Below are 15,129 nucleotides of genomic sequence, written 5' to 3' on the forward strand. Positions count from 1 at the left end.
AAAAAAAAAAAAAAAAAAAAAAAAAAGCAGGTGAATACTATGCTTTACATTCTCCCTCCACCGTGACAGTGTAATCAAGATCAGGGCCCCCAGACCACATCAGCCCCAGACATAGTGGAGCATGGACGGGGTTGGGGGGTGTTTATAAATTCAAGGAGAATTTAAAGATCCAGCACTAGAACTCTGCTAGATGGGGGGAAAGCTGCTGGAACTCTCTCCAGGTTGCAGGGGCTAGTGAGAAACATGGTTCACCATGTTCTCCATACCTTGATAACTTGGATGGGAGGAGGGTCCACGTACCCTAACCAGCATGTTGCTTCCTGGGTCCCCAGCCCACATCAACCCCAACCACTCCACCAAGCAGTTTCAGCACAGTCCACACCAGGACACCCCTGGTCAGATCCAGCAGTTGTGCCAATGTGACATGAACACAAAGCGCTCTGGAACACTCCAGGTCCACACCTCTTTGGCTCCTAAGAGTTTCCTAGGACACCCCTGGCACAGAGATTACTGGGACCTCCTGGCTCTCACCTGGTTCAGGTCCAGGAACCCCCAGCCCATGCTGGCCCAGTTCTATAAACCTGCCAGGACACTCGCTGCACTGAGCATTCTGTGATACCCTGATCCCACCCATTTCAGCTTCAGCTGTCCCACCAGATGCTTTCTGCCTGAAGAGCCCTGGGGCAGCCGCAGCCCATATCCATTGTAGCTTTAGCTGTCCTCTCAGGGCACCCTGGGCACAGAGAGCTCCAGGATCACCTTGGCCCATACCTACTTCAGCTACAGATGTTCTACCAAAATGCCCCCTACAGAGAATACCTTAGGACCTCCCCCAGGCCCATGCCCCACCTTAAATCAAGCTGCCTTGCCAGGGTGCTTTCTGGAGAGCCCCAGGACACCCCAGCACACACTTGATCAGCTTCACAGTCTACCCAGGGGACAACCATACACAAGACCATTCCTCCAAGTTTAGAAGTGGCTGTTCTGCCTAATTCACAGAAACAAGCACTTTAGAAAGTAAAGCAGATTGGAGAGACGGAAGAATATGCTACCAAAGAAAAAATAAGAAAGAACCCGAGGAAAAGAACTAAATGAACATAGATAAGCAATGGTCTGATAAAGAATTGAAAAAAAGTAATGATCATAAAGATGCTTACTGGACTGAAGCAAGTAAAAGAACTAAGGGAGGACTTCAACAAAGAGAAAACATAAAGAACTATTAGAGTTGAAGAATACAAGAAGTGAAATGAAAAATAACTGGGGAAATCAACAGTACGTTAGCAGATGCAGAACAATGGAGCACTGATCTCAAAGACAGGCTATGGAATGCTTACTCATTAAGCATCTGCCTTCTGCTTAAGTCATGATCTCAGGGTCTTGGTATTGATCCCTGCTCAGCAGGAAGCCTGCTTCTCCCTCTTCCACTCCCTCTGCTTATGTTCCCTCTCTCACTGTGTCTCTGTCAAATAAATAAAATCTTCACGATGGGGTGCCTCGGTGGCTCAGTGGGTTAAAGCCTCTGCCTTTGGCTCAGGTCATGATCCCGGGGTCCTGGGATCGAGCCCCTCATCAGGCTCTCTGCTCAGCAGGGAGTCTGCTTTCCCCCTCTCTGTCTCTGCCTGCCTCTCTGCCTACTTGTGATCTCTGTCAAATAAATAAATAAAATCTTAAAAAAAAAAAGGTATGGTGGGGGGGGTGGACAAAATGGATGAATGGGAGTGAAAGATAAGGGCTTCTAGTTACGGAATGAGTAAGTCATAGGGAAGGCAGTCAATGGTATTATAATAGCATGTGTGACAACTCACCCATAGTGAATATAGCATAAAGTACAGACTTGTCCAATTACTACAACTTACACAAATTATACCTGAAATTGATGTAAAATTGTGTGTCAGCTATATTTTAATAAAAAACAAGGTGTGGAATACACAATGGCATATTACTCAGCTACAGAAAAGAATGAGATCTTTCTATTGATGACAACATGGATGGGTTGACTAGAGTGATTAAGCTAAGTGAAATAAGCCAGACAGAGAAAGACAAATACCGTATCATTTCACATATATGTGCAATCTAAAAAATAAGTGAAATAACCAAAAAATGAACAGATTCTTAAATACAGAGAACTGGTGATTGTCACAGAGGAAGTGGATGGAGGGGATTGGTGATTAAGGGGATTAAGAGATACCAGTTTCCAGTTATAAAATAAATTCTAAGTCACAAAGATAAAAATAATATAGTCAATAATATTGTAATAACATTGTATAGTATCAGATGATGGTTACACTTAATGTCATTAGCACTGTGATTGATATATATATATATATAAATTACCAAATCAGTATGCTGTACACGGGAAACACTGTATGTCAATTATTCCTCAATAATTAAAAATACAAAGGATTATAAGAAAGTATTCATACTTAACACAACCAAAACATGGAAATTAGAAGAATTTTAGGACCTGAACCTAGAATTGGCTTTGGAATATAATCTGGGACTTTTTTTTCCACAAACATTGAGTGTTAAGTTCAATAAAATGTTTCAAAATTTGATTCTCTCTTCTGGTATTATTTAACATTAATTTACTTTTCTGTTTTATGACATGTCTGTTTTAATTAGGTGAATTTAAAAAATTACAATTATTGTTAAGATAAAGTATAATGAAAGTTATGATAATCCCAGAGGGTACTGGATATTGATGACAAAAGACCATAATGCAATGATGACATGAAAATTAGCTTGGTATTTGTAATTACTGTAAAAAGTGACATCTGTCCTTCATGCCCTATTCCAGATTATCTATAAGATAGTGAGTCAGAGGGGCGCCTGGGTGGCTCAGCAGGTTAAAGCCTCTGCCTTCGGCTCAGGTCATGATCCCAAGTCCTAGGATTGAGCCCCATAATCGGGCTCTCTGCTCAGCAGGGAGCCTGCTTCCTCCGCCCCCTCTCTCTCTGCCTGCCTCTCTGCCTACTTGTGATCTCTGTCTGGCAAATAAATAAAATCTTAAAAAAAAAAAAAAAAAGATAGTGAGTCAGAAAGTGGGAATATAATAATGGTTATACTTAAAATATACCACCATCTCATGGACACCGAAACACTGGAATTATACATAATTGTACTGAATATGATGGATACACATTACAGAAATAATCACTTCCATTTAAAAAAAACTTGTGTATTAAATATTTATACACAGAATTAAAATCCAATTGCTTTCAAAAGGAAAAGACAGTATGACTACATGTATCCTAAGTATGACAATTTAACTACATATAAGAAATATATAGAATTAAATTCCACTACAAGGATTGATAAACTCCACTCAAGCTTTTAAAGACTGAACTTCTGACTATAGAAATTACTACCAAAGACATGATAAAATCTGCTATCACAAATAGGGCTAACTGTGGTAGTATCAAAGCTATTCTTAACCTAATGAAAATCTAAGTCACAGAAGATTATTAGTAAAACAAGTCAATAAATGTGAATAATATAATTAAAACCAATTTCTACGATGATCAAACTATCATTTAGATAAGTGATATTAAAACCAAAACCAACTATGGTACAATTCTGAGTACACTGAAGGGAAAAAAAAAATCAGCATGAGGAATTTTTCCCTAAGCAGTAGATACATTCTGTCCTATAGGAGAATGTATTTATTCTGACAAAGAATGTATTTAATTAGATGTGTATCTGCTTTGGGCCTATATAATATGTCCCCAAGCCAAACTATTATTCTATTACATTTCGGTCCCAAAAAGAGCAATATATTATTATAAAATAATTCTAGGTCAGCAATAAAGGGCATGTGTGAACACAGGTAATTTAAAAGATACTAAGTCCAAAAAATTCCCTTGCCATTAAGTAAACAAGGTGAGAAGCCGTGAGAAAGTGAGCAGAAATAAAAACAAGGTGTATAAACCAAGCACTTACATATTTCAGTTACAAATGAAACAAACAAAATACTTCATTACCTTTATACAATTTCAGTTTTATAAAACTGATTTTTAAATGACATGCCAGGACAGAATAGAAAATTCTTAGTCCAAGTCTTTCTGGAGATGCAAAGCTCCATTACTATTTGATGTCAACCAAAAGGATACATTTTCAGAATTATCCTTTCAAATGTTTTTCCTTAAAATTTCCTGTGAGGATGTACATGGATGACTGCTTTTCCTCTGTACCTCAAGTTCTATGGTAATTAATTCTCTTAACGATTTGTCGCTTTGTACAGGTCTATTCTCACTTACTCCAACTGTTCCTTATGAGCATTTTATATAAATCAACTTACATTTAAGATACATTAGAATGGTATGTTATTTAAAGGGATTACATTTATATCTGGTAAAACAAAGGCTCCTGTAAATTTACACTTAAGTAAAGGAAAGGCTCTCCTAAGAATATAACCACGTCATCATGTGTTGTATCACACATTATGCCTACTTAAAATAACCTTATATTCAACGATTACTATAAAACTCTACCTCCAGAAAACAGAACGTGGAAAAATACATATACTGTTGAGAAAGTATAATCCTATAATATCTTATTCTTGGGAATATGTGATGAAAGTATTCTTGTAAAATACTGATTTTAAATTAAAGTGAGAATTTACTGGAGAAAATTTTACATACCTTGGACTTGAGGGAACCTCCCCAATTTTCATCCACAGACTTCAAGAATAGCTCCTGCATAAAGCTGCAAAAGGAAAAACAAGAATTTAAAAAACTGGTATCATTTTAAGATTTTATTTTGGGAAGGGTAAAAGAAAGTACGAGTGGGGGCGGGAAGGCAGAGAGGAAGGGTGAGAGTCTTTCAAGCAGACTTCACACTGGGCGCCTGAGAGCAGGGCTCAGTCTCAACAACCCTGAGATCATGACCAAGGCCCAAAATCAAGAGTTGGAAGCTTAAACAACTGAGCCACTCAGGTACCCCTGTTGTAATTTTAAAAATGTAGTTATTTCAGTTAAAACAAATATTAAACAGATAGAATCAAATGTTCAGAGCTGAAGAGAACTATGTAGTTCCATTCTGATAGACGAGGAAATGAGGCCCATGGATGTTAAATGATTGAGGAATTTAAGCCCTACTTAGTAAGAGATTGAAGGAGATGTCATTAGAAAGAATTTTTGTTAAAGATCTGAGAGAGACAGAGAGGAAGAGAGACTGTGCACACCTGTGTGTGAGTGTGTGTGTGTTGGGGGGGGCAGAGGCCCAAGGTGGGGCTCTATCTCACACACCATGAGATCATGACATCAGGACCTGAGCCACCCACACACCCCTCATTAAAAAGAATTTAAATGCAAATATTTTCCCTTAATGAATTCACTTAGAATGAATTAAATGATAAATATAGCTTTTCTAGCTATATAGGACCTGCACAATTTACAGTAAAAGCCCATTATAAAAAAAACTATAATGCAAAAATTTTATTACAATGAATTCAGCTGAAATGGATTCAATGATATACATCACTTTTTTTCAGCTATAGAGCCTGACCATTCTTTTTGTAGTGACATAGGGATGCTAGGGCTCTAAGAGAAGGAAGGCTATTATAAAAACATACTATATCCATTTTATTTATTGTTAGTCTTTACACTTTTTATTCTAGGTCTAAAAGCTGAAGATGGATTTTACTTTTAAGTTCTAAAATAGCATAAATATCCCATGTATTATGCAGGATGATTATTTTAAATACTTTGGAAAATACAAAAAAGTACAGAGTAGAAATTAGAAATTTACTTCATTTCCATTTATACCCAAGAGATAATTTTTTTTTTTAATCAGTTTGGAGATTCTCACCTAGATCAATAGTTCCTAAATTTCTGAGGGCCACTGATACTTTTGAGAATCTAATGAACTTTTGCTTTGAGGCTATTCATGGACTCTGAAACCACTGATGAATTTCAAATTAAGAACTCTGATGATCTCCAAAGATTCTCTGCAGCATTAACAATTTGATATTAGGGGGATTTAATTTTATGCAGTAAGCTGCTTTTTAGTTACTCTTGTTGGACAAGCCCACAAAGTATCTTTAAAAAATCAGGTCATATTACCAATAAGATAATGAAAAGATGTTCAACATCACTAATCATTAGGAAAAAAGCAAATCAGAATCACAATGAGCTACCAACCATTTCACACTAGATAGGAGGGCTATGATTAAAAACAACAACACAGAAAACCAGTGGTGGTGAAGATGTGGAAAAATCAGAACCCTTGGGCACTGCTGCTGGTAAGGTAAAATAGTACAGGCACTACAGAAAGTAAAAAGGCAGTTCCTTAAAAAATTAAACATAGAATTATATGATTCAGCAATTCTACTTCTAGCCAGAAATTAGAGGCAACCCAAATATCTATTGGCCAATGAATGGATAAACAAAGGTGGTATATACATATAATGAAATATTGTCTTAAAGAGAAAATTATGACACATGCTTTAACATGCATGAATCTTGCAGACAGGAAATAAAACAATTACAAAAGGATAAATATTACATGATTCCACTTTCATGAGGTACTTAGAGCAGTCAAGGTTAGAGACAGAAAGTAAAACGGTGGTTGCCAGGGGGTGGGAGAGGGAAGAAGAGAAGCATTATATATTGAGAATGGAGTTTCAGTTTAGAAAGATGAAAAAGTTCTGGAAGGACATGGACACTTAAAAATAGTTAAAATGGTGAAGCTTATGCTATATATATATTACCAGAATTAAGAAAGTTAAAAAAGCAGTAAGGCCATATTAAAATTTGGTTATTAGATTTAGCTTTTATTTTTAAGTCTGTGATCCCCTGGAAACTAAGTGGAGATTCCATTACCTTATATAATAGCATTTCTCTACAAAACTGTTTCCCAATATTCTCCATAACATGACATGTGGAAAATGGTTAACAACTTTATGAAGCTTAGAACTGGAGATGACTAGCTTGGTGGGCCCTGTGCATCCCAGTCCCTATTTGGCTGTTGCAAGGACTGAAGGAGTCTATATCCCAGCAGACTTCTAAGGCATTCATGGAAAGCACTTTTCTGTACAATAAAACAAATGGTTAAAAATACTAGAAACATGTTCAATGAACAGGCAGCTCTGATGTGACTTTGTCCAGAAAAACTTTCGTTGATTTCCTATCCTGCAAGTACTTTCTGCAGAATTCCAGTTTTTTTCTTTCTTTCTTCTTAAAGATCTTATTTGACAGAAAGAGCGTGTGCACACGCTCACAAAAGCAGGGGAAGCAGCACAGGGAGAGGGAGAAGCAGGCTCTCTGCTGAGCACAGCCAGATGTGGGGCTTAATCCCCAGGATCCCTGGATCATGACCTGAGCTGAAGGCAGACTCTTAACTGACAAAGCCACCCAGGCACCCCAGAATTCTGTTCTTATAATGTGCTGTAAATATTCTGTAACTTAACTGTGGAAAGGAAATGTCTTATTTATCATAACTATCCCCAGAACTAGATACAAAGCTTCTCACTGTATGTGTGTTGGAGAGAATTACTCATTTAACAGAATTAAATACCTTTTTTTTAAAAAAAAGATTTTATTTATTTGACAGACGGAGATCACAAGCAGGCAGAGAAGCTGGCCCAGAGAGAGGAGGAAGCAGGCTCCCTGCTGAGCAGAGAGCCTGATGTGGGGCTTGATCCCAGGACCCTGGGATCATGACCTGAGCCGAAAGCAGAGGCTTTAACCCACTGAGCCACCCAGGCGCCCCCGAATACCTCTTTTTTTGTTACATAACTTTAAAAATATTTCAAGTTCCTTTGACATACTTGTAGAGTTCATTGTACTTAGTTTCAGTGTAGGGTAAATAAAAAGAAAATTTATCTTCGAGCTGCCTAACATTATTAATAACAAATTCTAAAAGAATTAGTTAATTTTTAAAAATGATTTTATTTATCTATTTGACAGAAACAGAGTAAGTAAGTGTGCACAAGCAGGGGGAGCAACAGGCAGAGGGAGAGGGAAAAGCTCCCTGCTGAGCAGAGCCCAACTAGAGAGCCCAACATGGGGCTCAACCCCAGGACTCTGGGATCATGACCCGAGCTGAAGGCAGATGCTCAACTGACTAAGTCACCCGTTCCCCTAAAGGTATTAATTTGTGATGACACTTGGCATTTCACTTATGAATTTGTGGTGTTCATAGGAAAACACTGGTTTTTCATGTTGAGTAAGTAATTTTACTACAAATTCTGATAAATTTTCAGTGACATAATCATAAGCATCTTTGGCATTACACAAATTCAGGTAATATGTAACTTATAATAGGAATTCTCTAGGGCATAAAGGATTAAAGAATTTAAAAAGGTTAAACTTGGGGCGCCTGGGTGGCTCAGTGGGTTAAGCCTCTGCCTTCGGCTCGGGTCATGGTCCCAGGGTCCTGGGATTGAGCCCCGCATCGGGCTCTCTGCTCAGCGGGGAGCCTGCTTCCTCTTCTCTCTGCCTGCCTCTCTGCCTACTAGTGATTTCTCTCTCTGTCAAATAAATAAATAAAATCTTTAAAAAAAAATAAAAATAAAAATAAAAAGGTTAAACTTGTAATTCCTTGACTTTCCCCCTTAGCATTCGGACTTTTTAAAGTAACATCACTGGCATAGAAAAAATGCTGACCTTCAACATTTGTGGATAGCTACCCAATGGAAGAGAAATAAAAAAAGTGATGTAACTTTTACAGAACAAGCTAATTTTTAAACCACTGAGCCACCCAGGCGCCCCTGGAACAAGCTAATTTTTAAAATACCACGTTGGTAGGCCTCTTTTTTGTAGGCCTCAAGAAGCTCATTTGTGCAATCTATCTCTAGACTCTAGGAGGTACTTATTCCATTATATTATAATAACCCAAATAACTTAAATGGAAATACATGGATACCTTTAGAAAAATATAAAAATGACATGCAAAGCTGCATTTTTCCCTTGGGAGTCCACACCTATTTCCCTATATAAGTTATGATTAATAGGTTTTCCTAAACTTTCTAAACAATTCTCCTGATGAGAAGCAAAAATATCAAACTACTTCAGCTCTGTAACTAATCTGCCTTATTAGTAACATGACTTTTGAATCCCCTAATTTTCACCTCATTTAAACTGGTGTTTAAAACTGAAGTATAGGGAGGCCTGGGTGGCTCAGTGGGTTAAGCCGCTGCCTTCGGCTCAGGTCATGATCTCAGGGTCCTGGGATCGAGTCCCACATCGGGCTCTCTGCTCAGCAGGGAGCCTGCTTCCTCCTCTCTCTCTCTCTGCCTGCCTCTCTGCCTACTTGTGATCTCTCTCTGTCAAATAAATAAATAAAATCTTTAAAAAAAAAAAAAACTGAAGTATAATTAACATAGTGTTATATCAGTTTCAGGTGTACAATATAGTGATTCAGTTCTATACATGACTCAGTGCTCATCAAGATAAGAGTGTACTTTTTTTTTTTTTAAGATTTTATTTATTTATTTGACAGAGAGAGATCACAAGTAGACAGAGAGGCAGGCAGAGAGAGAGAGGGAAGCAGCTCCCCGCTGAGCAGAGAGCCCGATGCGGGACTCGATCCCAGGTCCCTGAGGTTATGACCTGAGCTGAGCTGAAGGCAGCGGCTTAACCCACTGAGCAACCCAGGCGCCCTAAGTGTGTACTTTTAATCCCCTTTATTTCAGCCATCCCTGCTACCCACCTCCACCCTCTGACAGCCACCAGTTTATTCTCTGTATTTGAATCTTTTTGTTGTTGTTGTTCATTTTCTTTCTTAAATTCCATGAGTGAAATAATAAAGTACTTGTCTTTCTCTAACTTATTCCATTTAATATTATATTCTCTAGATCCATCTATGTTGTAGCAAGAGGCAAGATTTCATTTTTTATGGTCGAGTAATATTCCACTGATGTGTGTGTGCACTTGTGCATGCATGTGTATATATACACATCTTTATCCATTCATCTATTGATGGATACTTGGGTTGCTTTCATATCTGAGCTATTGTAGATAATGCTACAGTAAACATGGGGTGCATAACTCTCTTTAAGTCAGCATTTTCATTTTCTTTGGGTAAATAACCAGTAGTGGAATTACTGGGTCATATAGTAATTTTATTTTTAAAGTTTGGGGAGAGGGGTGTCTGGACGGCTCAGTCGTTAAGCCTCTGCCTTCAGGTCAGGTCATGATCCCAGGGTCCCGGTATCGAGCCCTGCATCAGACTCCCTGATCCGTGGTGGGCCTACTTCTCCCTCTCCCGATCTTGCTGTACTCCTTCTCTTGCTGTCTTTCTGTCAAATAAATAAATAAAATCTTAAAATAAAGTTTTGGGGAAAACGTCATACTGTTTTCCGTGGTGGCTATATCAATTTGTATTTCCACCAACATTTCTTCATATACTTGCCAACACCTGTTATTTCCAACAAGAGGGTATAAAAATTTCAAGTATCTATGTACCCAATATAGGAGCACCCAAGTCCATAAAGCAATTATTAATAGAAGTTTAACATAACAGAAGTTTAACATAAAGAAGTTTACAGTAACACAGTAATAGAAAGGGACTTTAGCACCCCACTTACATCAATGTATAGATCATCCAGAGAGAAAATCAACAAGCAGTTGCTACAAATGACACATTAGACCACATGGGCCTAACAGATGTATTCAGAACATTCCATCCAAATAAGAATACTTTTTTAAAAGATTTTATTTGAGAGAGAGCGCATGTACAATGAGGAGGGACAGAAGGGAGAAGGAGAGGGAATTCCAAGCAGATTCTGTAACAAGAGCTGAATAATAATATGTGGGGTTGATTCCCACAACCTCAAGATCACTACCTGGGCCAAAATCAAGAGTCAGATGCTTAACCAACAATGGAGCCATCCAGGAGCCAAGTGCACATGGAACATTCTCCCCAAAAGATCATGTTAGGCCACAAACAAAAAGACTGCAATCATATCATGCACCTTTTCTGACCACAACTGTATGAAAAACACTCAAAAAAAGATATGGAAAGAACACAAATACACGGAGGCTAAATAACATGCTACTAAATTATGAATGGGTCTACTGAGAAATCAAAGAAGATATCAAAAGATACATGGAGACAAATGAAAACACGATCCAAAATTTGGGAGATATGGCAAAAATTGTTATAAGAGCAAAGACTACAGCAATATAGGCCTACCTCAAGAAACAAGAAAAATCTCAAACAACCTAACCTTAAACCTAAAGGAGACAGAAAAAGAAGAAACAAAGCCCAAAGTCAGTAGGAAGGAAGAAATAATACAGATTAGAGAAGAAATAAATACATGGAGACTAAAAACACAATAGGACAGATCACTGACACCAGGAGCTGGTTCTTCGAACAGATGAACAAAGTGGATAATAAGTATTTAGCCAGACTCACCCAAAAAGAGAGAGAGAGAGAGAGAGAGGTTTCTCAAAATCAGAAATGAAGGAGAAATAACACCATAGACATACAAAGGTTTATAGAAGATTATTATGAAAAATTGTATAACAAATTGGACAATGAAGAAATGGATAAATTTCTAGAAATATATAATCTTTCATAACTGAATCAGTAAGAAATACAAAATTTGAACAGCCCAATTACTAGCCATGAAACTGCATCAGTATTCAAAAAATTCCCAACGAACAAGTCCAGGACCAGATGGCTTTACAGATGTATTCTACCAAACATTTAAAGAATTAATACTTGGGGGAGGAGCAAGATGGCAGAATAAGAGACCTAATTATCATAGGGTCCTAGGAGTTCAGCTAGGTACTTATCAAACCATTCTGAACACTTACAAACTCAACAGGAGATCGAAGAGAAGAGCAGCAATTCTAGGAACAGAAAATCAACCACTTTCTGGAAGGTAGGACTTTTGGAGAAGTGAATCTGAGGCAATATTCGGGAAGACAGACTGTGAAAGGAGAGGCCAGCTCCCACCAAGCAGCAGAGCAGTGGAGCACAAAATTGAAACTTTTTTTTTTTAAAGATTTGATTTATTTATTTGACAGAGAGATATCACAAGTAGGCAGAGAGGCAGGCAGAGAGAGAGGGGAGGGGAAGCGGGCTCCCCACTGAGCAGCCAGCCTGATGCGGGGTTCAATCCCAGGACCCTGAGATCATGACCTGAGCCAAAGGCAGAGGCTTAATCCACTGAGCCACCCAGGTGCCCCAAAATTTAAACTTTTAAAAGTCTGCTCCACTGAGGGAAGTCAACCTAGAGGCTAAGGAGGGGGTGGAGTCTTCACGGGGACAGTGTTGTCTCAGGACCACAGGGTCACAGAAAGACCAGGGGTGTCTGAGTGTGTCAGAGTTCCCAGGTATCAGAGCGGGGAAGCTGACTACACAGACGGAGCTGAGGAGGGGGCTCTCAGCTTGGGGTCTATCTTAAACCGTGATCCAAGGCAAAGTCGGGCCACTGCTCTTTGAGCAGGGACTCCACAAGAGGCAGTTTGGGGAGAACCTCTCCTTCTACCTCTGGAAGAGCGGTGGGGGAGCCTGCTGCAGAAATCTACTGGGTTTGGAGACTCCAAACAGGGCCGTGCCAGAGACAGAAACTCTTGGTCACAGGCCGGGTGAGCGTGGAGTGCGACCAGAGACCAGGGAGATGGGAGGGACTGACTGCTTTTCTGAGGGTGCCCTGAGGAGTGGGGCTCTGACTCTCGGCTCCTATGGGGTTGGAGATTGGGCGGGCCACCATTTTCATTCCCGTTCTCCAAAGGCGTATGGAAAGCTTTCAGGGAATAAAAGCTCCCGAGAGCGAACCCGAGCATATTTATTTAGCCTAATTCCACCTTAGGCAAAAACATTTAGGAATCACTTTAACAGACCCCTCCCCCAGAAGATCAGCAAGAACATCCAGCCAAGACCAAATTCACCAATCAATGAGAACTGCAAAACTTCAGAGCTATGGGAGTATAGCACACAGAATTCATGGCTTTTCTCTCCATGATTCTTTTGTCTTTTAAAGTTAAATTAAAAAAAATTTTTTTTACTCTATTTAAAAAAATTTTTCCTCTTTCCTATTTTAATGTTTTAAAACTATCTTATCAATATCTTTTTAAAAATCTTTTTAAATTTTCATTTTTTTTATAGTCATATTCTATCCCTTCATTGTATTTAACCTTATTTTCTCTATACATATACGTTTTACTTTCTTTAAAATTTTGGGATACAGATTTTTTCTAACAGATCAAAATACACCCTAAATCAAGCACATGGTTTTGTTCTAGTTTCTAGCCTTATCACATTCTTTCCTTTTTTTTTCCTTTATTCAACCAACTTCTTATCAATTCCTTTTTAAGAATCTTTTTTAATTTTCACCTTTACAATGATATTCCATCCCTTCATCATGTTTACCTTTATTTTTGTATATATTTAAGTTTTTCTTTCTTTAAAATTTTGGGAGGCAGTTTCTTCTAACAGACCAAAGTATGCCCAAAATCAAGTGTGTGGCTCTATTCACCAGTCTAACATAATATATATGTCTGTGTGTGCGTGTAAATTTCTCCCTTCTTTCTTCTCTGCCTGGTTTCGGGTATCTTCCCATTTGGTTAGTGTATATTTTTCTGGGGTCATTGCTACTCTATTTATATTCTCTCATTTATCTATTCTTATCTGGATAAAATGACAAGAAGGAAAAATTCACCACAAAAAAAGAACAAGAGGCAGTACCAATGGCTAGGGATCTAATCAATATGGACATTAGTAAGATGTCAGAACTAGTCAGAATGACGATTACCAAGGTGCTAGCTGGGCTTGAAAAGAGTATAGAAGATACTAGACAATCTCTTTCTGGAGAAATAAAAAAACTAAAATCTAACCAAGTTGAAATAAAAAAAAGCTATTAATGACGTATAATGACATATAATAAAAAATGGAGGCTCTTACTGCTAGGATAAATGAGACAGAAGAGAGAATTAGTGATATAGAAGACCAAATGACGGAGAATAAAGAAGCCAAGCAAAAGAGAGACAAACAACTACACGACCGTGAGGGGAGAATTTGAGAGATAAGGGATACCATAAGACGAAGCAATATTAGAATGATTGGGATCCCAGAAGAAGAAGAAAGAAAGGGAGAGGGGCAAAAGGTATATTGGAGCAAATTATACTAGAGAATTGCCCTAATATGGCAGAGGGAATCCAGGAGGCACAGAGAACCCCCCTCAGAATCAATTGTAATCAATCATCTAATAGTAAATAGAATCAATAGAATCAATCATCTAATAGTAAAACTTAAAAGACTTAGTGACAAAGAGAAAATCCTGAAAGCAGCTTGGCACAAGAGGTCTGTAACATACAACAGCAGAAATATTTGACTGGCAGTAGACCTATCCACAGAGACCTGGTAGGCCAGAAAGATCTAGCATGATATATTCAGAGCACTAAGAAATATATGCAGCCAAGAATACTATATCCAGCTAGGCTGTCACTGAAAATAGAAGGAGAGATAAAAAGCTTCCATGACAAACAAAAGTTAAAAGAATTTGCAAAGACCAAACAGCCCTACAGGAAATATTGAAAGGGATCCTCTAAGCAAAGAGAGAGCCTAAAAGTAACATAGACCAAAAAGAACAAGAACAGAGACAATATACAGTAACAGCTTACAGGCAATACAGTGGCAATAAATTCGTATCGTTCAATAGTTACCCTGAATGTAAATGGGCTAAATGCCTCAACCAAAAGACACGGGGTATCAGAATGGATAAAAAAAACAAAACCCATCAATATGCTGTCTGCAAGAAACTCATTTTAGACCCAATGACACCTCCAGATTTAAAGTGAGGGGTTGGAAAACTATTTACCATGCCTACGGACATCAAAAGAAGGCTGGGGTAGCAATCCTTGTATCAGATTAAGTAGATTTTAAGCCAAAGACTATAATAAGAGATGAGGAAGGACACTATATCACACTTAAAGGATCTGTCCAACAAGAATATCTAACAATTTTAAAAACCTATGCCCCTAACATGGGAGCAACCAATTATATAAACCTGTTAATAACAAAATCAAAAAAACACATGGACAATAAAACAATAATAGTAGGGAACTTTAACACCCCTCCCCCCCGCCACTGAACTGGACAGATCAACTAAGCAAAAGATCAACAAAGAAATAAAGGCTTTAAATGACACATTGTTCCAGATGGACATCACAGTTATAT

General features: G+C 38.3%; 1 protein-coding gene across 2 annotated transcripts in view; it reads right to left on the reverse strand.

Moving 5' to 3' along the window:
• The window catches only part of SELENOF (selenoprotein F), an 89,729-nt gene that overhangs the window by 53,493 nt on the left and 21,107 nt on the right, over nucleotides 1-15,129 (reverse strand). For both annotated transcript variants that reach the window (XM_059375306.1, XM_059375307.1), the window contains exon 3: nucleotides 4,641-4,704. In XM_059375306.1, coding sequence (XP_059231289.1) covers nucleotides 4,641-4,704 — 64 coding nt within the window. The remainder of the gene's footprint in view (nucleotides 1-4,640; nucleotides 4,705-15,129) is intronic.

This window comes from Mustela nigripes, chromosome 14 (genome assembly GCF_022355385.1).
Source record: "Mustela nigripes isolate SB6536 chromosome 14, MUSNIG.SB6536, whole genome shotgun sequence".
In the NCBI taxonomy this organism is placed as follows: domain Eukaryota; kingdom Metazoa; phylum Chordata; class Mammalia; order Carnivora; family Mustelidae; genus Mustela; species Mustela nigripes.